This window comes from Musa acuminata, chromosome BXJ1-8 (genome assembly GCF_036884655.1).
Source record: "Musa acuminata AAA Group cultivar baxijiao chromosome BXJ1-8, Cavendish_Baxijiao_AAA, whole genome shotgun sequence".
Taxonomy (NCBI): Eukaryota; Viridiplantae; Streptophyta; class Magnoliopsida; order Zingiberales; family Musaceae; genus Musa; species Musa acuminata.
Genome location: NC_088334.1, coordinates 49,124,141 through 49,151,758, shown reverse-complemented (window position 1 = coordinate 49,151,758; position 27,618 = coordinate 49,124,141). Strand labels below are relative to the sequence as shown.

The window sequence follows — 27,618 nt, the reverse complement described above, 5'->3', positions numbered from 1 at the left end:
TCAGCTCATGTAATTATAGCAAGCAGGATATTTAGGTCAGAAAATATTTCTTGGTTCAGCAAAGGTTCTCTCCTCAGAGGATGTTGTCAACCATGGATTAAAACTGGTCTGTCTATTCTACCACCTCAAAAGAGATGTTTCCTTGTCTTTTTGCCTTGAATTCCATTCAACCAACTTCTTGCTTCAACTAAAGGGGCAGACTTTGTTGAACATACAACAGTAGCAGCTCAAAATTTTAGGTCAATTCCAGCTTCATTCAACTCTCTTTAGTAGAAAGTCTAGTTTGGTGTTTTATCTCTTTTGACTTTGAACCTCAAGAAGGTAAAATGTTTTCATGTACATCCATCCATGCAACACCACAATTGCTTGTATAACACTTTAAGCCTACAAAAGTTGGAGACTACACATAATGGTCTTGCAACACTAAGCAAAGAACTCTTCCTTCCACTCCTTGTTGTGGAGGTCAAACTTTGTTCAGGACATGGCCAAAGTTGGACACAATTTTAAGAATTACAAATTTTATTAGATTTGTATTGTTTTTAATTGGTCCATGTAAAGTTTTTCCACCTTCCCATATTTCTAACTTGGATTCATAATTGACTTCTTATTTGCCGACAATAAGGACCTCTGCTGATAATATAAAATCCAACTTGGTCTTGGGAAGCTTTAGATAAGGATTAGTTCTAGCATTTGGTACTAATAAGATAAGAGATGCATGAAATTTCCTTGTTCAAGAAAGCTGTTGTCCACCTTGTCAGAAAATAAAGTCTATCATTTTGAACATGATGCTATGAATATGTAATTGACATGAACATTATAGGTCATCACAGAAAATAGAGAAACAGTATTAGATGGAACTCACAATATGAAAGTTAATACTAAACACCACTTTGGAGGAACCTTAACATAACCATCATTATAATGCATCAGTACCAACTTGAGACAAAAGTACATCAAAGTCAAACTTCATTATAGTCTTCTTTTTCTTTTGAACAGAAAGATGGTGATAGATCCTGTGCAAATTTAATCAAACATCTTATGTTGATCCATCAGCATCTTAACAGAAAGGTGTCTCAAAATAAGGATAGCATCCTCTGCAATGTAATCAATAAGTTCATTAATGAAAGCAATTTTGGTCTGATTAGGTTCATGAACTCATGTATCAGAAAGGAAGTCAATTGTTTTCAGATGCCAATCACCCTTCATGAATCAGAGGCCAACAAGCCGGATTTGTGCGAGACAATTACAGAACACAGTACAATCAATGTGGATGATACAACAATATGGTCCCCAAGTCTGTCCATGAGATGAATCTGGACCAAAAGTCCAAGCAGCAACTATTCACTGGCAAACTCCACTTAGGTTTGCTGTGTGCTAAGCATTTGTCAGCTCTACAGATTGGTATGTTGGAAATCTGAGGAGGCCAATTTGTCCAACATTAAAGATTTGGTTACACATACGTTGTCATGGCTTGTCATAGTAATGGAATAGCAGCAATATCAACCAACCTCACATGACATCTTGCTATGCTAATATGATATCAAATGCAACAAACCATCCAGGAGGTTCAAAACCCAAACTAGCAGATCCATTGAACTCATCATTTCCACCAGTTTTATGGGCATTTTTTGGATGACATGAGCCAGCATTTCTGGCTAAACCACCCACTTAGAGATTGAGCTACAACATTCCAGCACAAACTTGTTAGAACAAAAAAAAAAGAAAAAGAATGCTGATTGATTTGGTAATTTGGCCAACCACACTGAATTCATGCAATCTTCTGAACATTCATACTCTTCTATCTAAAATTATTATTTTCTTACAGAAAAATGCTTCAACAAGCAGGCTACTGACTGCTTCTGAATTGTCTCACTAGTTTGAAATGGAGGAGAAGGATTACACTTCAGATGATAACTTTGAAACTGTTTTATATTCTCTCTCACCAATTTTCACAAAAATAAAGATTTAGACTTCAGATGGAGAGAAGAGTTCATCAAGTAGGATTCTGACTAGCTTTTCTAACTTCCTTTGATATTTACAAGGATGAAGAACAAAGCCCCTCTCTCCTTTTATCTAGATGGAGAAAACACATCAAAGAGTGAAGGCATGTGGGCAGTGACAGAAAATCCACAATGGAAAGCTTATAAAGATCTACATGTGACCTTCAACAGAGATTGGTGGGTTGTTCCTTTTTCTTAATGTTGTCCAGTCATAGTTTAGTGCTATTCAAATAGACCACCTCATTTCATGGTCTACACTCGTGCTTGAAGAAGTTGCACCACAAAAAGGTCTTGAAACAGGAAAACCAACCATTAAAAGGGTACATGCATATTCCCTTGTTATTTCTCATACTGGCCTTCAAAGTTCTCCAGTAGCTTCAAGGACAAAATTGCAGCCCACTATTCTGAATTCAATATGTTAAATCACTTTCTTATCATACAGGAAAGGAATATGGCAGGTTGGATAAGACTTGGAACAGTTAAGACAAAATAAACTAGAGGAATCTTGATTCACAGTCTTATCCACAACTTGCAGCACAGAAGTACATAAAATACTTCCCACTTGGAAAATTTACGAGGAATCAGCGGCTTGACAGATGAGATTATACGAAAATTTATCAAACAACTACCTTGTTCGAAAACCTAGAAGTATGAAGTGAGGTTGAAAATGGGTCATGTCATAGGAGGATTAGATTATAAAATATTGATGTTTTATTCCCTATTATTCCTAAGGAGCCTTGTATACTGTTACTTTATCAATCAAACCTGAATCATTATACAAAGTATTGTTAGCATGTTGGTGTGGAATGACTTATGATCCTAAACTCAAGTACTGTGGGTTCAGTAGGATAAGAGGGCACCTAGCAGTTGAGGTATTAAATCTATGCAAGCATATAAACTGAAGTAATCACAACATAAAGGGTGCCAAATGGAAATTCTGCTGTAAGATTGAAGAAGAATCAGAATGGTATAATGCATGGTGAAAATGTCAAGAGACATGGTGCCAAAAAAAAAAAAACTTACAAAGGATATCATTCAATTTAGATACAAATTTGAAGCCTTCAGCAACCATCACTGCCAGCATCAATGTATCATCAGCAATAGGTTGTGCTTTCATTTGAGCACCTCAGTTGTTTCTTCTAACTCATTAAATGTGTCGATACCAAGAATTCTCCTTAGGTACTCTAGTTGCTCAAAGCCCCCTTGAAGTTCCTCCCACTGCAAGGAATCATTGCATCTAGTCTCTTAATAATTGATTTTACAGCTATCATATCACAGGAAACAAGCATGGAGAAAGTAACAGGTTCAGGATTTGAGATACAAAGAACAGAATCAACAATCAAATCATCACAAGAATCAACAAATATAAACCATCACAAGAACAAACAAAAGAAACATTTTTTTCAATAGATGCATCTATAAATCCTTAGCACCTACGTGATAAAGGTTCGAGTCACGAAAATAAACTCTCTATTTGCAATGCTAAGATTGCTTATACAGTCTAGACCCCATATTGGTAGGAACCTCATGCATTCGTGACCTTTTTTCATTGATGTGTCAATTAGAAAGCATATAGGTAAACTTAGTTCTGATTTCTGAATACTAAATGAAACATGATTGTTTTTCCACCTAGCAGGGAAGCATTTCATTATATAAACATTTCATAGTGAAAGAAAGCCTATCATAAACATTACTCATGGAACACATATTCCAAATTCAGCGATCTTCAACTTTACCATTTTAGATGTTAATATTGTAGCATAAACTCCCTGAGTATTGCTGCCAAGGAGTACATAATCTAGCATATCACTTCCATTAGATGCTCCTATCAACACATCAGCGACAGAAAATAAGGCTTAAAAAACTATATGAACACGATATGAGATGAAGCCAGAATCTTTTGATCATCAATTTATAGGCCAAACAGTTGATGAGAAAATTCTAGCAAGGCTTAAAATATGCTAATCTTTCCCATATAAGATATATCCAACTTCAAAGTTTTATATTATCAGAAAACTTAATCTTCTAGCATAACACATGGTTCTGAATATCGCACCAACTTTGAAGCCCCAAAAAACAAAAATGAACTAGAGGATCTTGTCAATGCTAACTTTCCAAGTTTCCCTCCCTCACTCTACAAATTTATTCTTTTTTGTATTTGCTTCTAAAATTTTAAGATATGCCCACATTATAGAGTTTATGACAAGGCATTCATCTAAATTGTGTAGAAAGGAAATTATTAGATGACCTAAGATGAATTCTTCTCAATACAATAGTTCAAGCATCAGTCAACTTCAATATGATACACCTACTCTTTATTGGTCTTGCCAAAGATTGATACAATTTTGATCTATCACTCAGCACTATAGTTAGAAATTGATAGCGTTCAGCTATAAAATTGATCAAACTCAGTTGAAGGTGACCAAGATTTGACAAACTTAAAAAAAAAAATACAAAGTTTAAGAGATAGAGGAAGGGGGTGAAAGAGAAAGAGAGGAAAGCCAAAATGGAGGGGAAAAACACTCATGGGTGTGAGTCTATGTAATACAGAAGGAGATACTATTATAATAACTTTGCATGGGATTCAGAATAGATCATAAATCCTATGTGTTCTCTCTTCAAAGAATTTTCTATCACTCTTTGCATTATCATACACTTCACTTTCAGGGTAACTAGAGTGGCATTTAGGTCATGATAAAGCTAACCATCTAAAGAACTGTTTTTGGTACTTTTATATGACACATATGATAGTTATGTACTAAATTAATGTAGTTGATAGAATTAATACTTGTTCTCTAAAAAATATATTATATTATTTTCAAGAATTATTCTTCATCATTTTCAGATATATTTATCTTTCATATTTCATTTTTCTACAAAAGTTTATCTTCCAACGTATAATATTTGTATGTTCTCAAAGTTTATATAACCATTTGATAGTAAGCTTCTTTGGGCTGATTCTGATCATGCTGAGGTAACCTGATCAATCTTGCCAATCCCAATTGATTAAGAAAGAGATGATAAAAATAAGATATTAATTTAAAAGATTGTACTCCATTTGATAAATATGGCCATTACTGTTCAGTAAAAGAAGCCAGCTTTGGTCACACCTGAACATAATAATCAACACAATCTTTCTTTCTTTCCTTGTAACCTAATGGATATAAGCATGCATCCTTACCATTTTACTATTTTACTAAATAACCTAAGAAAAGCCTTCCTATAAGTAGCTCTCTATATTTTAATATTTGAACATGGTAGTTGAGCGACTATAAGATATATATAGCATCTCAGCTTAGATTATGCAAAAGCTCACCTCTTGAAGGGAAAGAGAAACTAGATTCCAACCAGCATCAGCAATATATTGTCGTTTCAGTATTGTGTGTCCTAAAGGAGTACCTGTGAAACAAGCAACATCAGTTACTCGAGAGATTATGAACAGCAGCAACATCTAGAGACTGGCAAGGAACAAAAATGTGGTTCACTGGTTAGTGCATGCCTAAATTTCTCGAGAAATGTGTTGGTCCATCGATCTCAAAAGCAAGCTTTTCTTCAACAAGCACCGCATCTAGTGTATACCCATCAACCATGTATTCTTTGACCCAATCAAGGCCTGTACTAACCAAAAGCCGTGCCACCTCCTTTTGGAATGAAGAAGTTGTTTTCTGATTGAACCGCTTAGTCTTCACTGCTCGTGATATCTTCTCCTCTAGATCACTCCTAAGAGATAGACCAAGATGAGGACATTGAAGCTTCAAGCACTGGTTCACCAGATGAACCTGTGAAGCAAACATGATATCTTCCCTATGCTGCTCCGAAATCCTTTCCTCTTCAAACTTGCTGAGAGTAGTCCAAATATGGGAGAAGAATGGACGATTCATTTGTCCAAGCACAGCATAGGACCAAGCTATATTACCAAGTTGATCTCTGTTAAATCTGAACCTAAGGCCATTGAAAGATACATCCAGAATGCTGCTTTCTGTGCTTTCAAAATTTTCATCATTCTCAACCTCGGCATGTGAACTTTCAAGCTGACTTAAGTTTTCTGCATTCATGTAGCATCCAAGGCTTACTGAATCCTCAAAAGAATGATCAAGTGAATTAAGCAAAGGATCAGCATGCTCGTTTAGAGATGCAAATGACCACAAGAGTTGAGCAAGCTCTTGCTCCCTGAATGTGTGAACTATTTCTGATGCTCTTTTAGCTAATTCACAGAACAGGTCTGGTGCAGAGTGTTGCATCGAAGCAAATGCACCAGCAATATTCGCAACATTCTGTGAATTGAACTCCTCAACCTTGGTCAGTGCCACCTCAGCAATTCTATCCATCTCTGACAAATAAAGCAGCTCACCACCAACCTTTGACAATGCCCAGGCAATGTTTGAGATGCCCTGAGCAGAGCACTCTGGTAATGCAACCATTGCGATACCTACAAGCATAGACATCTCTCTTTGACGAGAAAATGCCAACCTTTGAGTCCTCGTCATGGAAACCTTTTCCATGTTCTTGGCTATCCGGTGGAGAGCTGTAGCTATATTCAGCGGAGTAAGTGGTGAAGGTTTCAATCCTTTAGCTACAGCTAAAATAGTCTCAGCAGCTACTTCCAAGACCACATCTGCAGTCTGAGCATCCACGATCGCTTTGTTCAAAGAAATCTCTTTCTTCCTATCTGAGGGTCCCGAGAACTGTGACAATTTCTCGATGAATTCCTCCCTGGCCTTCAGCCTCCTTTCCTCGAACATCCCATCTGCAAACAAATTGATTCTCTTTTTAAGATCACTTGTCCCACCACTTTCCCAGTTCATTTCATCCAAATCAATTTCTTCAGAAACACCATCAACATCATCACCCTCTAAATCTTCCATGTTTTTTCTCTTCGTAATATTTTCTTTCTTGCTCGCCTTAAGCTTTTTCTTCTTATTTTTCTTCTTTGATGTCACCATTTTCTCCACGGAACCTCTCAGTCCCCTGGCTTCGATTGCTCTTAGCGCAACCTTCCTTGCATTCACACACCAATCCATGCTCTCAGTCTCTTCGAGCAGCCTCGATTTTTCCCTACGCTTCTTATTCTTGGGGATGTCCGACTGAGATGGACGAACCTCTCCCAAGAACTCCAATTCCCACGAGGAAGCGAGCTCCTTTTGGTCCTCTACTCCCTTCTTATCCACCAAATCACTTCCTAATCTGCAAGAACCGAGCTTTCTACTCAAAGACCCAACCTTGCAGTTGAAGTGATGGAACCGTGGTATAGTCTTCATCGCTGGACATGTCTGCATGTCTTTTGCAGGAAAATGAAGCGGAGGGAGGCATCTTCTTGGCAGGAGAGCGCCGACACAAGCTTCCATTGTGACCTTAAAAGGCAAAAGCTTGAAAGCTTCAACGCCCTCGACGAGATGGAATCTTCGGAAGCACAGCCGATTACAGAAGAGAGGTGGCTGATGAAGCCCCGAGCGTCTTCTGATCCGAATGCGCGACGTGGCGAACATCGAGCGGACGGATCGTGACGGTGCGAATTTTAATGTCCACCGACACCGCCTGTCGTACACGTTTTCGCGTCTTAAGTCGTGCAACGATCGTAGTCCTCGTTTTGATCGGGTCCGGTCATGGATAAATATCCGCTACCCGTTTATCGACTACCTTCCGGCAGCTGACTTCCGTACCTATGACTATAAAAGAGCTCACGCTTAGCGAGTGTAACGCGGGTCCCTCTTCTTCTACAGTAATACGTCAGGTAATTGATTGGGTACTGTCGGAAGGGCAGGAAGATCGTTGCCCCTCTTATAAGCAAACAATGTATATATCGGGTCTGGTCCGAGTTAATGACGAGATCCGACCCGGACGAGTTACGGTCCTCCGTTTCCTCTATCTGACAGTACCCATGGAAGGCATCCCGAGGACGACGGTTCATCCAAAACCCTTTCGTCGTCCTCTTCGCAACCGAGATCCAGAGCTCCAGGCTGCAGGGATCGCGCGGTTCTTCCTCCGATCGAAACCTCTTCAAGCTCGTCGACGAGTTCTGGGTACGATCTACTCTCCGTTTTTCGACGATTTCAAAAAAATGGAGGAATTTTCCATACATTTTTGTCTGCATTGTCTTCTCATCGACCCCTCAAACCAAACGGAAGCGATTTGCCTGTTTCTGCTCTTCGACATTGGTGTTTTTGCTGAAAGATTTGTGAAGTCTGCATTGCTTGTGGGTTATGATTTGATGTCCATGACGTCAAGTTTGATTCCTTTACTGCTTTATTGGGTGAAACGTTTCCATTGTTCTTAATTCTTGTAAATCAGTTCTGTTTAAGGTCAAAAAAAGCTGTCAGTTCGAAGTGTTTCTTGATATGTTGAAGTCGCCTTTTGTCCTTTTCCTGATTCACTTGAGCCGTACATAACGTTTCATTTGTGATGCAGAACTCTACTGACGAATCAAAGGCAATGGATTCTTCTGTTGCACTTTTCAACCAGCTCAAGGTTCTATGCTGTCATTCTGAATGTTCACATATGTCTGTAATTTTGTTTATTAGCCTCTATCCGGTATATAGGGCTTGCCGCATGCCTTATTCTCGGCTGACGTTATGTGCGGATGGACTAATTCTGTTTGATGAAAGCTACATCAGTGCCGTCTTCTGCTAATCTAGATAAATCTCCAATGAACATTGCAGTGACTTGATGTGACTAGTCAGTGTGTTCTCATTTCCATTTAAAGGTCTTGTGTTAAATGCAATCTAACTTGACCAAGGGCTGTTTGTATTTGATTTGCTTATGTCGAGATAAATCGGTTGGGTTCTTTATCATTAGCGTAAGAGTTATTCAAGTAGAAAATGCAATGCCCAGCCATCTGAATCCAAAAACGCTGGGCTGCTCATATGCATCTGTCTGAAGTATTAGGAACACAGCGGAAGTGACCTAGGCATATCGTTTGACATTAGTAGAAGCCAGCAGATGAGAGCAATCCAGACCATACCGTTATGCATTTGCTAGAGGCAATTTTGGTATACATTAACTTCCTTCTTTAGTGAGAAAAATGTAAAAATATGTAACTTCAGGAAGGATTCACGGAGGATCAGAGGTCTAATGATGCCTTCTTTTTTAGTTCTTTGAATAAGATTCCATAAGTGTCATATATGTTTTCCTTTCATTTAATAGATGAGGCATCTAATTTTTTTCTTTATTGATTTCTGGTTTACGAACAGGCTGCAGAACCATTTTTCGTACTAGCAGGCCCTAATGTTATTGAATCTGAGGAGCATATACTGAAGATGGCCAAACATATAAAAGCCATCACATCAAGGCAAGCATATAATAATGCATGCAATGCTTATCTAATGGTTTTGCAGTGTGGGTGTCATAATGTAATAGACTTCTGATTAGCATTTCGAATTGTTACTTTCAGGCTCGGTTTGCCCCTAGTGTTCAAGTCAAGTTTTGACAAAGCTAATCGTACTTCATTGAAATCATTCCGAGGTCCTGGTTTGGAGCAAGGCTTGAAGGTAGCATCTAGTCTTCTCTTGATTATTCCAATCATGAACTATATTCGCGAGTATTAGCAAATGGCAATGCTTTAGGAACTGAAACGTTGATAATCAAATTGACACAAATTTCACAAGACAATATGATTATGATACTAGCTCTGAATGTGAATTTCATTTTTCTGGAATCTGTTTGTCATTGAGATAATTCAGGTTTGGAGAACACCCCCTTAATTATTGTCAAAGAACATATGTTTAAGGAAAATTTCTAATCTTTTGTCATACTTAGAATTGAAATGTTCAATATTTTCTTAAATATCTTCTTTTATGAGAGTTCTATCTGATTCCTTGTGGATCAGCGTTGATTTATAGTTAGGGTAGTTACTCAAAGAAATCATGCTTAATTTAGTCAACTAAGAAGATCTGAAATTTGTGGTCATGTTTTATCATAATTAGATCAACAATTTGTATCTTGAATTATAGAGGAATGCCTAAAATGATTTTTACTTATTTAACATATATATCTTGGTTCTTCAGTTATTCCATCTGCTTAATATTGTTACCATTGCTCTCTAGAACCTAATGTTAACTGATTTTGTACATTGCTAAGGATTTCAGCATCAGGATGCATAATTTGTCATAAATTGTATCTGATAGAGAAATGGTACACTTCTCTACTTAGTTACTAATAATACAAATTTTATACATGTAAGATAGCATTAGAGCATAGGAATGCATAGACAAGTCTTTTTTTCCCCTGAATAACAGTGACTACCTTATAATGGATTTTCAATGAGTTGCACTTTCATTTATTAGTTATTTCTTTTAGTTACAACAATATTGGTTTATGGATAAACATTTACAAGCTCTGTAGATTAACTTGATTGAATGATTGGACAATCAATTCCTAAAACATTGTCCTTCAAGCTTACATTTTCTCGGTACTCCATGTCCTAATCCAGTTATTCTTGCAGTTATATAAAATACTCTTTCTAGGAATTTCCAAATTGATTAGTATTGATCTGAATGGCAGATTCTTGAGAAGGTAAAAGTGGCATATGATCTTCCTATAGTAACTGACGTGCATGAGAGCAGCCAGGTAATCATCAGTTGCTTCTCTAGATGTGTCTGGCTGTATTATGTATGGGTATAATTATATGGTTGATAACTTGGTGTTGTTATTGCAAATATTGAATCTAGTCCCTCTAGCTTCAGTTATGTGATTGTATTACTCGGTCATTCTTGGCTCAAACTTTTCTAAAACCTATGTTTCTTTCTGGACAATGAAAGATAATTCTGCTTAGCATGGATTTAAATGAAAATGCATCAAAATGACCTGATTTTGGCTACTTGATGTCGATGACATAAAATCCATTTGAGTTAAAATATATGCTGACCTGTATCATTCACATGAGAGGTATTATCGAACATTGTGAGGAGATCAAATTTCACAAAACAGATGTGCACATGGTGTAAAATCAACTGCCTACCATCATCATTGAAATTCATGCAAATTTTTTTAGCTTCATTGAATAAGATTTAATTGGACAAACTTATTGAGACACTGTTCGCTCATATTGATAAAACTTTAGAAATACGTGGTCATCTCCAACTCTATCTCATGTCTTTTCAGTTGCTTTTTCTGATTGTATAATCTAAAGAAAATGTTCAAATTCTTGGTCATGATCCTCAAAGCTCATTTTTATGTTTTTTGATATATTTTCTTTTATTTTTTGAGTTACGCACAAAATTTATGATTTATTCCCCATAATTTCCCTATTGAATGTCACCTCTATATCTGGATCCACAGAAAACTTGATTGATTTTCTAATCACAGGATTCATAGTTACGTTAAGCTATCGTTTGGAAGTGAAGCTGTAAGTTCAAATATTGCACAAATTGTATGTCTCGTCTAGGCTTTTTGTTGGTTTTAGGGAACTTTCAGATAGTTATTTCCTGGTTGTACAAAGTCAATTTAACTGCCAGTAAGGTGCTTCTTTTAAACCATAACAAGAAGAACTACTTAAGCACCAGAAAAATTGTAGTCAACTGTCTTGGCCATCTATATCAGTGGATCATGAAAATACTGATTGATAACATTTTCTTTAAGTTAGCACCAATGTTTTTCTGCATCTCATCAGTTCTTCTAAAACAGAATTTTGACCTCAAATTGGAGTTTTTTTGTCTCATATTTTATTCTCACATACAACTTAAATTATAAGCAATCCACTTTGAGTGTATTAACGCAATGTCTCAACTTATAGATATGCATCTGACCTAACTACTAAGGATCTATATAACAATCAAGTTTTAACCTTTCTGCAAGAATTCATTGGAGATAGTTGAGACATTTCTCCAATTCTGAGATATCTTTTTTTCCTTTTATGTATAATTCATGTACAGTAATGGATATGTTGCACATAGAGGCTAAAAGTCATATGAGATGCAGTTATGAATTTTTGTGGTGCAAGTAGTTAAAAGAAGCACAAGAATTTTTTCAGATTTAATTCTCTAACCTGATTCAATGAACATAGTGTGAACTTGTTGGAAGAGTTGCAGACATCATTCAAATTCCAGCTTTTCTGTGCCGTCAGGTATAAATCAGCCCATATTTATAATATGAACATCTGTTAATCTGCTATTATATTGTAAATTTTATAAGTCAGCACTTCTGTTAACATGCTGCATTCTATCCTGACAGACTGACCTTCTAGTAGCAGCAGCAAAGACTGGAAAAATAATAAATATTAAGAAAGGCCAGTTTTGTGCCCCTTCAGTAAGTGCATTCTTTTACCTTCTGTATTTTTTGATCTTTTACGTTATGTATTTTCGATGTATCTGATAATTGAAACGATAGACAAAATCCTATTTTTTATCTGTTAAAGCAATATTAAACTATAATGAGGCAGATTTCTAGCAGCTTGAAGTATAGGAACCATGTCAAAATTCTTTGAGAAATATCTGGGATCGGCCTCATGGATTATTTCTCTGGCTTAACCAAATATTGACTTGTAATTCACTTACATAAGTGCTAGAATTATATTTGCTTCTTAGCAAAACATAATTATATTTGCTTCTTAGCAAAACATCCATATTGCGAATTAAGCTTTGATATATGTGTGTCAGTTCAAAATCTTTGAGGAAGTCAAGGATTTAAACTCATAAAGAAAGAAAAAGAAGGGTTCATTGAACAGCATTTATATGGTCTATATGATCTTTGATCATTTAGCAATGCTCAAAATTACTTTTACGTTCAGGTGAATTTATGATTTTCTTCCATAATCTGATTTAGGCACCTCCAAGAAATGTATTACTTTTTTATTATAAACAAAGGTTTCAATCTTCAACTCTGTAGTACTTGTTACATTTTACTGTAAATTTCTTCTAGCATCAATCAGATACCACTTAAGGATTGCAAAGAAACAAGAAAAGTTCCATATGCTTAACTGCAGTTGTGGTAACACACATTACTTCATTTTTATGTTATGCTAGATCAGTGTCACCAACCTTGTGATAGGAAAAGAGTGTTTTAATACTGAAAATTAGTTCATCTAAGGTAGTTAGCAAAAATGTCAACTGGGAATCCATGTGTTGTGTCTCAGAGTTGGATACAAATTGGACAAGAAGAATGGACACCGGAATATTGGATTTTGGGTCAAATATATATTTGAAATCATACTTCTATATCAACTCTTTAAGATGAAGTCTACTGTGATCTTGAGCTTGCAGTTTTTAGGTGTTAAGAGTTGGCTGTTAATGAATGTATAATTCTTAAGGAAAATCATGTGAATGCCCTAATTTTGTTGGTTTGGCCCTTTATTTTGATGAGAGTTGTCGCTGCTTATGATTCGTTAGCTTAGAATCATTTATTTGAAATTTGAAGTACTTCAATTGCATCTCATGGCTCCATTATTTTTTGCAAAAAAAGAATCTCACCAAATATCATTGGTTATGTCTTTTGCTAGTGCATGATAACTTTTTCTTTTTAATCCCTAGTTGAATCAACAAATAATTATTGCTTGCAGTTATTAAAGTATCTTAGTTTCAGTAGGTTTCAAGGAACCTTTGTTACAGCATTTTGTAGCCACATAGGTCACTAGATATGACTGTTCTGAAAATGGGACATAAAAGTAAACAATTGAAAATCTCAATCTGTGGCTTTTAGCAAGGTTCGCCTTATTAGTCCGTACCGGTGTATTGACCAGCTTGACACGGACTTAGCTGGTTTTGCTTAAGTCGTGCGGCACCTTTGCGCGTCCGTCCGCAAAGGTTAGCCTCTCCGAAGCCTCCCATTGTCCCTTAGGACCAACAAAAGAGAGAACGGGTTAAAGAGAACGCCTCAATCGGGATCCACAAGCAAACATGTCCGAAAAACACTTCATAGACAAAGCAAATTACAAACAGACTTTACAAGCTCTGAACAGTGGCACAACAAAGGTTAAAATGGTCCATTACAGACCGGAAAGCTCTCGCGCGTGTCCACATGACACAACCTTTATTTACAAGCCTAAAGAGGCCACCAACCCAACTAAAATGGGACTATTAAGCCTTCGGCCGCCCCTCTACATGTTGTACAAGGCATGAACATGCCAAAAGACACGGACACACATAAGCATTACATCCAACATCTTGTCTAGAAGTTTGTCCGTGACATTCTCCCCCACTTATCCCTTCGACGTCCTCGTCGAAGCCTTTGTGAACACTGCAACTCTTCGCCTTTGCTGATTCTTCAATCTTCTGCTCCAGCTGCAATGCGCCTCCTGGCTCCCAGCTGCTCTCCGCTGCTGTTTTTGAGTAGTCGAACTTTTGATCCGCCATGCTGCTTCAACTCGCCAATGACTCTGACTCTGGTGTGGGGTTGGCTGAGTTGTGTTGATCCTCGTTGATTCCTGCGGATCCACCAAAATGAAGGAAAAGACCATCCTTACTGCGCCAGTCTCTCAAAAATTCCACATGCTGCTTGAACTGGGTGGATGCTTGTTGGAGCTTTAACGAGCATCGCCTCGCAAACTTCTGAAGTTTTGGGTCCTTCCTCCATAACATCTGCTCATTGACTCTTCTTTCAGTTAGTTGTCACATCCAAGTAGGTTCGCATCACTTCCGCTTTCGATTGACATTTTGTTGGGAAATGAAGCGGACAATCTACTCTCAGTAGCACTGATCACCATTGGTGAGGATTTGACAACTGTTGTCTTCCATTCTCTTCGAAGGGTCTTTGAACTTGTGCATAGCTCCTCTGCTGGATAGATAAGAGAATTGTGGTACTCGGTTTCGCCCATTCTCTTAAGAGTTGAGAAGGCAAAGGTTACTTGACTTCGCCCGCCTCCTCGAGGTTGTACTTCATGCATCGAGCTGGTTACTGGCCTTCGCCTGCTCTTTGCTCACACTTCTGAAGCACTTGAAGTGTTTGCACTCCTTGCGTTGAGTTAGCTACTGTGATTCACCTTCTCAATGCCATTGAACTTCTGGAATGCAGGAAGTTTTCACCCCAACTTGGAGTAATTCTCTGATAGAAGAGGTCGCCTCTGGGATTGTACCGTCTTCTCTATCAACCCTACCGCCTACTCCACTGAGTAGCAAAGGTACAGCACCGCGTACTGCTTGCTTCGTTCCTTGGTCGTGCACTCTTGCATGACCCGAAGTCCTTCACTTACGGCTATCTTAATGAGAAACTTGTTGACACCGGTCTTACGAAGTTTCTTGGCCTCTGCCCTTCAGCCTTGTCTTGGTACTTGGAGATTGCCTCTGCATGCTCCACCTCCTCGGCCCCTTTCACGACCAAGCACTCTCCCTCCATGAGAGCAAGGGATCAATGACTTTTACGGAAGTCCCGCCTCTACGGTACCATGGCGCTGCCATGCCCATGGCCCTACTATCCGTCGCCTCGCATCTGCATCCCTTTTCTTCACGATCAGTAGAAATGTCTCCGTGGCACTCCTCTGAGTCCACCTCCATTCTAATTGATGCTTGATTTTGGGTAGCTAAGTCCCTCTGGACTCGTCGTCGCTTCCTCGCCCCTTTCAACCCCCTGCTTCAACACCTCTGTGTTCTCTAAGCAGTCTGTTTGGTCGATGGAAAGACAGACTGTAACTCCCATGCATGGCCTCTGCCATCACGTTGTAGGGTTTGCACTGATTCTGTTCTCCTTAGCTTCCTTGATAGCAACGTTCGCTTACTCGACCTTGTCCTCTGACTTGTCGGGCTCCCTTAAGCGAATATGAGCTCTGGAGCAGTCCAACTCTCCAGCTGCTTCGATCATACCTCTGCATGATCAAGTCCCTCCCATGGAACTCACTGGTACTTGCATTCGAACTTTTCCCTTAGTGGAACACAGCCCCCATATGCTGATGACCAAGGTTTTCATCCGATGCAAAATTTGATGCACGCCCTGAAGACCCGCCTCTGCGGTACCATGGCCTTCACTCCTTGAATCCATAGCCCTTCTTGCCGTCGTGTTGTTCACCGAAGTGGAGCTTCCAGTAGCTCCCGATCATACCTCCATATGATCTAGTCCCTCCCGGGACTGTCGTGTGTATCGCATTGCCACGAACTGTTCCACCACGATCCGTTGCACCATGTCGCCTCCTGGTGACATCTCCATTGCATTCTGATCCTTGTGGAATAAATTCGAATTGTGAACCCTCCATGTGTGGCCTCTGCCAATACATCGCAGGGTCTCTTCCACCTTCGATTTTGTTCGCTCTTTTGGCAATCGACCTTCATCCACCCACTCTTGGGTCATACCTAGATGAAGCACCGCTCTAGGACAGTCCGTCGCCTAGTAGCTCCCGAAGTCCACCGACTTCGCTGTAAATTGTGCACCATTGCCTGGATCCTGGGCCTCTGCCCCTACCAGCACAATCTCCGCTGCACACTGCTTCCTTCATAGCAACTCGAATGGTAACACTGTGGCATATTCTTCAAGAGTACCCGCCTCTGCGTCCTCTTGCCCCGTACTAAGGCCTTCTGAACCCAACTTCGCCTCCGCAAATTGAGTCGCCTTAGTTCCTCCATCAAATGCTCATCCGAGATAAAGTGCATGTGCCCAGAAGCTCCATTCGTCTTTGGCACCATGAAAGATGAGTCCGCTCTGTCAGAATGAAGGACCCATGGAACAACATGATCCTACCCTTGCCTCTACAAGAGTTCATGTCTTTGACCTCTGTCTAAGGAAAGCACTGTGCTTCTGCTCCATGTTCCAACTTCTCTGCTGGCTCCCTTCATGCGGCTTGGGTACTTCGCCAAGTTGCTCCGCTCCTCGTTTTTGCATTGAGTCGATGGTGGCCCTCGTGCCCACCATTCCACGAGTCAGCCCTCCCTTGAGTCCGATCTCTACATCGACTCCAAGTGTGCCTCCATTTAAGTTGCTTTAGGTCGCTCCCCCACTTGATCTCGCAATGCATCCACCAATGCATTCTCTCGAGCGAGATCATGCGACAACTCCTCGCTGCTTGCTCGGTCCATTGAGCTTCGTGGAGTTGTTGTTTGTGAGGTACTTCCTCCTCAACATGTGAAGTCCGTCTCACATGATTCTCCCTCTGGAGAGCCGAGACTTATCCCTCCTGGATAACTGTCCCGTTGGAGCAACATCTCTCTTCGTTTCGGAGACCACCATCCCCTTGGACTACTCCGATCTGCTGAACAAACTGTGCATTGTTCTGCCTCTTGCAAACGCACTTGCTAGATTACGCCTCCACGTCAATACAGCCACCGCTGCACCCCTCAAGGCCTAGCAACATGCTGAACTCGTTGCACACTTCAGCCTCCTCCGGACGTATCCTTCGCATGCCGAAGAGAAAGTTTCAATGCTCCATGGCGCCGAGTCTCGGTCGCCTTGGGATGGCCACGAACATTCCATCGTCCGCATACAAGCCCATGCATGAGTACCAAATTCTTCGAGTTAGCAATTCCCCTCACCTCTGTGAGCTTTGCATAACTCTTTTGGTCGTTGAGCAACTCATTCTACCTTGGATGGTCTCATTCTTGCCAAGCGCCTCGCTTGCCTAGAGCACCATCAAGTATAGTTGTCAACGTTGAGCCGTAGCTCAAACTCAGCCATCCCAACCTTTGTGCGCTCCACATTCTTCCAAGCTTGCCTGTTCTCGTGGTGCCTCTTGCGCGAAGGGTTGGCCATTCCTCTGAATGCCAATGTCAGATGCCCGCTCCTCTGAGCGACTCCTTTTCCCTACATCTCCATGCCCGTTTTCCCCCAAACGGTCGCGCCTGTGCTGACTACCCTCAACGCAGCCCCGCTAGGTCCCCCACGTTTGCATGCTAAGTGTTTCTATGAGTGCTTGTCCCGCTCTGATACCATATGACACGGACTTAGCTGGTTTTGCCTAAGTCGTGCGGCACCCTTGCGCGTCCGTCCGCAAAGGTTAGCCTCCCCGAAGCCTCCCATTGTCCCTTAGGACCAACAAAAGAGAGAACGGGTTAAAGAGAACGCCTCAATTGGGATCCACAAGCAAACATGTCCGAAAAATACTTCATAGACAAAGCAAATTACAAACAGACTTTACAAGCTCTGAACAGTGGCACAACAAAGGTTAAAATGGTCCATTACAGACCGGAAAGCTCTCGCGCGTGTCCACATGACACAACCTTTATTTACAAGCCTAAAGAGGCCACCAACCCAACTAAAATGGGACTATTAAGCCTTCAGCCGCCCCTCTACATGTTGTACAAGGCATGAACATGCCAAAAGACACGGACACACATAAGCATTACATCCAACATCTTGTCTAGAAGTTTGTCCGTGACAAGCTGTCGGTATGATACATACCGAGGCATACCGATATATTATATATCGGTACGCCGGGGCATACCAATATACGGCGTGCCCAAAATCGTAGAAAATAGCTCAAAAAATATTTAAAAAAAATAAAAAATAGAATAAGGTTTTAAAGTTGAAAATAAATATAAATTTAATATTTTTTTGCAAAAATAATCTAAATTAGGAAAGAATAGTGAAACATCTTTTTCGGACTTTGAGGAGTAGCTTTGTGGTATGTTTTGAACCGTCCTTCTTGTCACGGCCTTAGCTGGAATTGCCTAAGGCGTGAGGCACCCTTGCGGCAAAGACGCGAACTTAACTTGCGTTGCCTAACTCACGAGGCACCCTTGCGGTAGAGACGCAAACTTAGCTGGCGTTGCCTAAGTCGCGCTTCGCCCTTGCGATTTGCGTCCGCAAAGATCAGTCCACTTGCAACCTCTCGCAGGTCTAAAGGACCTGTAAAAAGAGAAAGTTGATTAGTTCTAAGAACGAGCAATAGACAAGTCCCGACGTCTCGTGAAAAGGGGAAGCTTTACAAGCAATTCAGTGAGCACCTTGCGTGCACGAGAGAAAAGAGGGAGAGGGGGGAAACAAGGACTTTAGAAGATTGAACGAATAGCTGCAAGCCCACAAACAGCTGCTCATCGGGTGCCGGGCGCGACAACAAGTTCCCGTCAAGGTAACGTGCGAATTTACGAAAGATTATTCAACGCCCAACACTATACCGAAGCCCCATCCAGCCTTGTGTCATCCGGGGGGGTTCCAAGGGGCTGAGATGGCTGATGTTTTGTGAGCGGAAGCGGACTGCAGAAAACAGCTCGTGGCATATGAAAACGGAGCTGTTTTGGGCTGTTTTGGGGCTGTTTTGCTCGGTTTGGTGAGCGGTCGCTTTGTAGCGCTGCAACTTGTTCAAACTTTCATTTTTACAAGCAAAATGATTCAAAACCAAGACAAAATATGCTGCCAAGCAGTTGTACATGTAGATGAGAGCAACGAACGGTTCGTTGAATGGAGTTGTTGCGGGTGCGCGATGACCGTTCGTGACATTATATATCGTGCGCGACGACCGTTCGTGACATTATATACCGAGGCGTACCGATATATTATATATCGGTATGCCGGGGCATACTGATATATGGTGTGCCTAAAATCACCGAAAATAGCTCAAAAAATATTTTTTTAAAAAATAGAATAAGGTTTTAAAGTTGAAAATAAATATAAATTTAATATATTTTTTGCAAAAATAATCTAAATTAGGAAAGAATAGTGAAACATCTTTTTCGGACTTTGAGGAGTAGCTTTGTGGTATGTTTCGAACCGTCCTTCTGTTAATATTGAATTATCTACAAAGAAATTATTTAAATTGATAGATTTTTTTTAAACAATTTAAACTTTAAGGTTCAAATTAATCAAATAATCAATCGATGAATATATCTAATTCTACCACCAAAACGAACCATAGGGCTCCACAAGCAGCAGTGAATCGAGGTCTTCAATTATATGTATATGTATATCAATTTGATATGTTTGTCGAACTCAATCCTAAAATTGATCACACGACATAGTATACTGATACACTATATACTATTGGTACATCAATATGGTGATGGTCATAGTCTAATCGTCATAAATCACAGGTTTCTGAGGTGGCTCCTGAGGCAAGAGCGATTGTGATATGTATTGGTGTGGAACATAGAGAATAATATCAAAACTTCTACTTTCGTCATTGATCAGCTGCCCCGTATCGTACTGCTGCTTGGAGAAGTCTGACCAATTATCACCGTATTGTTGTTGGCTGTAAGATTCTTCATAATATGACGATTGTAAATACGATGAGTTTCGCTCTGTGTTTACGTTGTGTAGGCTCTGTCTTATCTGCTCAAAATCATCCACTGCTTGCCCCTTTCCCTTTTGTGTATAAACTTGACCAGTACCTCGTCGAGTTCCATGATCTAAATCTTGGGTGGCATGTGGGTTGAAAGAGAGGGGGAGGAAAGGGTTTAAAAATCAAGTTCAATGATTCAAATGGTCAATTTGACCATTTGAAATAGGGCAATCTCAGCCCTTGATTGGTAACGATTGAAATCTGATCGTTACTGACCTGTACCGATCAGTAACTGTCAGATTCTGATCGTTACCAACTGGTACAAACCTTGTATCACCCGATACGGGGTCATGTAATGGTACCGCCCAGTATAGGTTAGTCCACGTATTGATCCCCTATTGAATTGGTACGTACTGCCATGCATCGGTACAGCAAACCCTGGTTTTTCAGAGTATCTCACTGTAGGTAACTTGTTTATTAAATAACATGTATTAGTTTAAAATAGATCAGTTTCATTTGTTATTGGTCACAAACTATACTTCTAAGTTGTAACTGAGTCAGATTTTAAAGCTTATCCATGAAGATGATGGTGCCTTGTTTGGTAAAGGAAGTCAGACAATCTGTATTGACTAACATATAGTGTTAATCTTTAGATACCTTGTACAACTGAATTCAAATCTGATAAATGACCAAGGGCAAGTTTTGCTAAAGAACGTGTTTCAGATTTTTTACAGTTCTCTCTTCAACAATGAAGTATTGGATCCATATGTATTAGCAAATGCATGCATTGCCTTAACCTTTTACCACATGAAATAGTTTTCTGCTTTTATAGTGACATGGGTTTTGCAGGTTATGGTGAATTCTGCAGAAAAGGTTAGACTTGCAGGCAACCCAAATGTAATGGTTTGTGAGCGAGGCACCATGTTTGGGTACAGTAAGTTCGCTTTAACATTTTTAGTTTCTTGCTTGCATTTTTTCCTGAGAAACTCATATCTTTCATCATGTGTAAGAAGTGTAGTCTTTTTATAAGCTTCTTTAGAAGAATTGTTGATTGGATGAAGAACCATGTTCCATTGATCAGTTAATGTGGTAGCAGTTTTAAGTTTTTCATTTCAAACATAACCAAAGTTTGTTTCCAGGAACCTTCCCGCAAGGTTCTGTTTTTCTTTTTGAAGTGTTTTCCTTTTTTTTTCAAATTCTTAGCATTAGCAACAATATGTAGCCTTTTGGATATCACTGTATCCTGCTATAATTGGGCTATATAGAGAAGAAATTTCAATAATAGGATAAATCCCTCTATGGATATTTGTAATAGTATCTTTCTATAATCTAGCCTTTCCTTTCATTCCACAATTCATTTCTTCATTTTTTTATTTCATTTTTCTATGAATTGATCATGTAGAGTGATAATCTTTAGGTGATAGGTCCTTTGTTTCTAGTTACCAAAAATGCTCATAGGTAGATTGGAGTTCCGTTTTCACCGGTATTCATGGCGTCAGCGTTAATATAAGGACAATTCCTTCAGATGTTTCTTCACAGCACAGATTGTTTCCCGGGCCTACCTCTGTTAAGGATACAAATCATTCTTAAACGGAAACAGACCCTGAACTTGTGTGACTAATTGAGGAAAGAATTCAATTCAAACTAGAAGGCCCTAATACATAAGTAGCGCATCTATCACTCTAAGGCCCTAAGAAATAATGGCTATCGAGCGGGTACAGGCCCAACAGAAGATCTTTATCTGTAAGGATCTCATGCCCATGTAGCGGTTAAGGCAATTAATGAAGTTCGGGCTCTGTACTACTCGTATACTAGTTTGGGCTGTAAACCCTAATTTCTTTTACTACTTAGTTCAGAGTTCAGTTCCATTATTACTTGCTTCATTCTTATCCGAGTAAAGTCAACTCACCACTCCTGTTCATTTGATACCATCATTCTTCTCCTATCACTCCCGGCTCTGACTCCTATACGAATCCACCTCATGACTCTTAAGTGCACTAGGTTAATATTAAACTTGATTGCAACTCTAAAGAATGCCACCAACTGCCATCAATTATTGCACATATACACCTAATTTTTCCACTATTGCCCTCTACCATCATGATTTCTGGTTGTATTGGAGTAACATGAAACCTTGTGTCCTATGTACCAAGAGATCAATAATTGGGCTTTAGGTGGAAAAGCCACTAGGATTATTGTGGCTACATTTAGAATACTCCTAACCAAGGTTTTGAATACCGATCCGCACCGGTATACCGAGCTCTACTCGGTACGGTATGTACTGGTATGTATCGTTGGTATGCCATGGCGTACCAATGATACATCTTAAGACCTTAAAAATACCTCCATCTATCATGCCAGGGCGTATCGACCGGTACACCTTGATAATGATTGAAATCCAGGGCGGTACCAGTCGGTATGCCTCGGTACCGATCAAAACATTAGTACTGGCCAATAGAGGGTGGTTCGCGTACCTGTACATATCGCCTGTACCACACATCGAAATTGAGAAACTTGCTCCTATCACAATATTCTTATCGCACATGGTTAAGAACAAGGAAAGATAAACAACTTGCAAAACTTACATAAGTGATGATCTGCAGTAGGCTCTGATTTTGACTGGCATAGAACACTTAACCCTTTAGTGTATCCATCATTGGATTGAGCAAATATGACCTTTATATATTATTCAACTTTCAAAAATTTTAGAAATATAAATTTCATTCCTCTATATGTTGCTAATCTCTAAATTTATAATAACAGATGATTTGATCGTTGATCCACGGAATTTGGAATGGATGAGGGAAGCAAATTGCCCTGTTGTAAGTACCTTGATTATTATTATGTTTGCTTCATTGTACTTCTTTCATTCTGATATGTTGATTAAAAGTATGATGTTAAGGTTTAACATACATGCTCCGTACTTGTATTTTATATATGTTGCATGGAGCGTCAGTTTAACTTTTAAAGAATTTCCTTGTTGAGACATCATAGATGTAAATGTCACATCCTATTTCAGGAGGTTCATACTCTGTTGTTTGTTTTGTTGGTTTTGTTGGATTTCAATTCCACTCATGTCTTTCTTCATGTACATTCTACTCATTCTATTGTTTGCTAAATTTATCAATCATATTGATCTGTGGTCTTAAGAGATATTTTTCTCTTTCATCTGGTAGAAGACTTGAATACTAGATACAATCACCATAGCCAAACATGCCTTAAGATAGAATTGTTTTGTGCAATTTTCTTATTCAAATAGGAATTTTAAATGGTGCCATTGTAAAGTTGGTTTACCTTGTTTATTAGTTGAGTTCCTCTAGAATGAAGCTCAGCAATGAACAACTTGTCTGTTACAGGTAGCAGATGTTACACATTCACTACAGCAACCTGCAGGGAAGAAGGTACAAATTTGCATTTACTACCTTCACTTATTTGGTAACAAATTATGAGTACTATATGTTTGCTATTTGGAATGTGTATTCTGTTTCCTAATTTTGGATGCTTATTTTAAAATTATGGAAATTCCTAAGCATTTATCTCAAGTAGATAAGAAAATAATGTTAAATAAAGAAATCTTTCATGTGCTGAAAATACATTTTAATGTTAACCGAGCACTGTTTGACCTTTAGTCATATTACTTAAAAAAAATCACTAGAAAATCCAAAAAAGAAAAGAATGAAGCAAATTGATGGGAGACATCCTAAGGTTGTTTGATGGTAAAGGTAAGTACTTTACAAGCACCTCCAAAACATGCTGCAATATTAGTTGATTCATCACATATCTAATGGATCAGGTATCACACCTATGATGCAAATTAAAGTGGTTAGCAACCTTTTTCTGTAAGAAGCTACCAATGCTTGCAAACTACAATTTTGTCCAGGTTCTCAAAATTTTCTTTGCTTGTTGAGAGACTTTAGGTATATAAAGTATCTGAAACTAGTGATTTAAAAAGGCGTTCGGGCGCTCGCCTAGGCGCTCGGGTGAGGCCTGAGCACCTCGTTTAATGGCCAAACAGCATGCTTCAAAGAGACGCCGCCTAGGCGCATGCCGGAGCCCAAGCGTCGGCCAAGCACGCGGTTTAAACCAAGCGACTGACTGTAGCAGCGGTAGCGGAGAGAGGCAGCGAGCAACCGATTAGTTGGTTCGATTGAACCAACTAATGCACACATATCAGCCCCCCCCTCCTCTCGACTTCCCTTAACCCTACGCCCAATTCCGTTGCCTCTCTCTGCCATTACCATTGCCTCTCTGCTGTCGTTGCCTCTCTTTGCTACCACTGCCGCTGTCGCTACCTCTCTCTGCTACCTCTGCTGTTATTGTTGTCACTGTCGCTGCTCTCCGCTGCCTCTCTTCACTGCCACTGCTGTTGCCATTGCTGCTGCTCTCCGTTGTTGTTGCCCACTGTCGCTGCTATTTGCCGTCGTGGCTCTTAGACAATAGTCTCCTGTCCGCTCGGTTCTCATCGTGACTCAACTTCTCACCTCGGTCTCCTTCTCACACTCTACTCTTCTCTATTGCTATTAACAGTAGAGAATATTTTAAAATATTAAAATATTTTTTTATTTTAATATTTTAGAGATTTTTGCTTCGCTCGGGTGAGCGTCTCGTGCCTCGAGCGTTTTGGGACCTTAGCGCCTAGCGTTTTTAAATCACTGCCTCAAACTTGGGGCATGCAGGGAATTAGGTTAATGGGCTAATGGTTTGAATGGAGGAAATAGGTTAGGCATTCAGTCTCTGAACAGGTTGATGCTTGAGCCTTGGGGCATGCAGCATACGTTTCTTGGATTTTCATTGAAAGAAGAATGAAAGAAGAAAAATGCAAACCCATTAAAAATTACATAAGATAAGACCAGAAAAGAACCTCCTTCCTTTTACTTTTTGTTCTACCACTTGGGCATCCAACTTTGCATGGGTATTAGACACCTTAAATCTATGCAACAACTTGAGCAAGCACACTAGAAGATGGGTTCATTTTAGTGTATATTTCCATGTTCTGGAGTTTGTTTAGGAGCTTTCATATGTTGTCATAGCTAATCCTGATATTACTTTTAGCATGACTAAGGGTTAGCTTGACAAGCCAAAAGGAAGAAAGGATCCAGTAATGATGGGAGCAAAGTGAGAACATTCAGAAGGTTGCCTCTTCTTTTCTACATTGTTCCTTTATTCTTATAGAGCAATGGTCCCTTTGACTAAAGGGGAATGCTTATCAATTAGTGATGCCCATCCCAATTGTCCTTAGAGCCTGAAGTGTTAGATATGCTATTTGATTGTAACAACATGATGCAAAACAATAAGAAATAATTTCATGGATTCCTTTGTATGAGAAAATAACTCAAGCTGAAAGCACAAGAAAGATGTGGAAGTCACATTTATGTTAGTTGGGATATGATGATCAAGCGTTGGATTATATAATGACAATGAATCTTAGGTTATTTTTGGAGAGCGTAAGTTCATATTAATTATACCTCTGATGTCTAAGCCTCAAACGTACCTTAAATCCCTGATGATGATCTGTAAGTCATGAAAGGAGGAAAGCTTCAAATGCACCTTTCAAATGACTTTTCTTTTTTAATCTTTGCAGCATGTTGTTCTCTGTTCCCCTTTAATTACAGAAATTGCCTAAAATGAATGACATAGCTATATACCCCTAGCTTGATGAATCATTATCTGTTTTTAGATTAATCTCATCGTGCAACATTGGTACATGCCACACTTCCTAAGATATAAACTAACATCACAGTATAACCAAATCAATTAAAAAAATCTGTCATGCTGAACATCAAAATGAGGAGAGATGCTTAAGCTGAAGCAAGATATGGCTCTTTTTCTTGTCTTTGTGGTAAATAGTATTGCAGTTCCAAGATATTGCATATCTAGTTGCAGTGTAGTTAACTGACAGATAACATAAGCATACTGTATACTGTAGGCTTGTTAAACGTACAGATTTTAGCAACTAGACTAATAGTTTCCGCATCTTTCTTTCTTTGATAATCTCTCTATTTTAGCTTGACGGCGGTGGTGTTGCGAGTGGGGGACTGCGTGAACTAATACCATGTATTGCAAGGACTGCAGTTGTTGTTGGTGTGGAAGGAATTTTTATGGAGGTAACTACTTTGACAGTTACATGAAAATCTTCATAAATTGTCCATCGCCAATTACATGGAAATGTTCATTTATTTGAAGAACATAAAGCAATATGTTATATGTTTGTCATTTGTTTGGTTAGCATGTCAATAGATGCTGTAGTTGATTTAGTGATCAATGGACATCTTGTCTTGAAAATGGCTCACTTGAAATCACAGAAGCCGAGTATCATTCATGGTTTATGTTGTAGCTTTCCTCACCCTTTATGCTAATGAAATGTACATTAACTCACCTTTTGTTGGGTAATAACTATAGGCATTGGAAGTTGTGAATTATCCAAAGCTCATATGAAATGATCCATTGATTGAGGTTTATTTGGTGTCGAAACACTTTGGCAACCTCAGCGATCTCTTCTTCCATGTTGTCATTAGCCTTTTTGTCTCAACCACAAGAACTATTTTAACCTGTCTTTGCAGGTCAGCGGACTGTTTCATGAAACTTTGGTGTTCCGTTATATATCTTCTGAAGGTTTCTGCTGATAATTCTTTGGAGTCTTTTTTTTTTTCTTGAAGTTAATAGCAATTCTTTCTTGGATGTTAGGTACACGATGATCCCCTTAGTGCACCGGTTGATGGTCCAACCCAATGGGTTCGTATTGCTTTCCAATATTCCCATAAATAGCTTAACTACAGGGAAGAAAATAAACTTCCAATAATCTATTCAAACAATGCAGCCTTTGCGCAATTTGGAGGAGCTACTCGAAGAGCTCATCGCAATCGCTGTATGTCCTTCATCCTTGCATTGTTTGTGCGAATCCTTGTTACGTTCAGTTCAGTTCAGTTCAGTTGCTGACGTATGCATGTTGTTTCTTGTGCTTGTGAAGAGGGTCACCAAGGGGAAAAAGGCATTCAAAATTGATCTTACACCTTTTCGCGAGTGAAGTGATGATATCGGCAGAACACGAAGGAGTGACGTATGCATCTTGTGCTTGTGTTTGTGCATTTGCTTGTTCGGCCGAGAACAAGAACCATGTCTTATCAAATGTAACATTTTGCTCATCAATTTGTTGTTTCCTATTTTTTAAGGAGTACTTAAAGATTTTAGATATCCGCTGGATGTAGATTTTGGCAACATATTGGACCAGTACGAATATTGTAGAATAATAATAATAATAGAATAAAAAAATTGGAATATTATGTCTTTTGTTATCCATCTAGATTACTTGTTATCCATATCAGTCAGTATATACAGGGTGGTATATGACTGACTATATGTATCCGTATCAGTACATATCAGTAGGACACCTTATTTGAGTTGGTGGCATGGACCGAGTCAGCAACACATGCCTTTCAACATATACTGGGTGGTAATATGTGCTTACGTATCAACAATGGACTTTGGGACATGTACTGATCGAGTTGGGGGGGATTAGTACGGGTTTGGTATCCAAAGAATCAAACCATGATTGAGATC

General features: G+C 39.4%; 2 protein-coding genes across 4 annotated transcripts; one reads left to right on the top strand and one right to left on the bottom strand.

Moving 5' to 3' along the window:
- Positions 1-949: 949 nt before the first annotated feature.
- On the bottom strand, positions 950-7,417 carry LOC135588487 (RAP domain-containing protein, chloroplastic-like). Of its 3 annotated transcripts, XR_010476296.1 has the most exons (5): positions 5,500-7,417; positions 5,317-5,399; positions 3,024-3,218; positions 1,509-1,680; positions 950-1,414 (listed from the first exon to the last, which is right to left on the bottom strand). XR_010476296.1 is itself a non-coding variant. In XM_065080634.1 (3 exons), the coding sequence occupies exons 1-3, from the start codon at positions 7,343-7,345 to the stop codon at positions 3,114-3,116; spliced, it is 2,034 nt and encodes a 677-aa protein (XP_064936706.1). In that variant the 5' UTR covers positions 7,346-7,417; the 3' UTR covers positions 2,949-3,113. The 3 variants fall into 3 exon arrangements, 1 of the variants encoding a protein (XP_064936706.1); XR_010476295.1 differs by having other exon boundaries at positions 950-1,680; XM_065080634.1 differs by lacking the exons at positions 950-1,414; positions 1,509-1,680 and having other exon boundaries at positions 2,949-3,218.
- Positions 7,418-7,861: 444 nt separating this feature from the next.
- Positions 7,862-27,345, top strand: LOC135588485 (2-dehydro-3-deoxyphosphooctonate aldolase). Its single transcript, XM_065080633.1, has 14 exons — positions 7,862-8,020; positions 8,406-8,465; positions 9,188-9,285; positions 9,388-9,484; positions 10,497-10,562; positions 11,998-12,057; positions 12,165-12,239; positions 20,911-20,995; positions 22,825-22,883; positions 23,418-23,462; positions 26,067-26,165; positions 26,746-26,793; positions 26,879-26,926; positions 27,029-27,345. The coding sequence occupies exons 2-14, from the start codon at positions 8,430-8,432 to the stop codon at positions 27,083-27,085; spliced, it is 873 nt and encodes a 290-aa protein (XP_064936705.1). The 5' UTR covers positions 7,862-8,020; positions 8,406-8,429; the 3' UTR covers positions 27,086-27,345.
- The last annotated feature ends 273 nt before the right edge of the window (positions 27,346-27,618 follow it).

Coding starts and splice junctions, on each gene's coding strand:
- LOC135588487 (XM_065080634.1), bottom strand. CDS start 7,345: ATGGAAGCTTGTGTCGGCGCTCTCCTGCCAAGAAGATGCCTCCCTCCG. Junction 5,400..5,499: donor ACATTTCTCGAGAAATTTAG/GCATGCACTAAC, acceptor CTTGTTTCACAG/GTACTCCTTTAGGACACACA. Junction 3,219..5,316: donor TTTCTCTTTCCCTTCAAGAG/GTGAGCTTTTGC, acceptor GATTCCTTGCAG/TGGGAGGAACTTCAAGGGGG.
- LOC135588485 (XM_065080633.1), top strand. CDS start 8,430: ATGGATTCTTCTGTTGCACTTTTCAACCAGCTCAAG. Junction 10,563..11,997: donor ACGTGCATGAGAGCAGCCAG/GTAATCATCAGT, acceptor CAATGAACATAG/TGTGAACTTGTTGGAAGAGT. Junction 22,884..23,417: donor GGGAAGCAAATTGCCCTGTT/GTAAGTACCTTG, acceptor TGTCTGTTACAG/GTAGCAGATGTTACACATTC.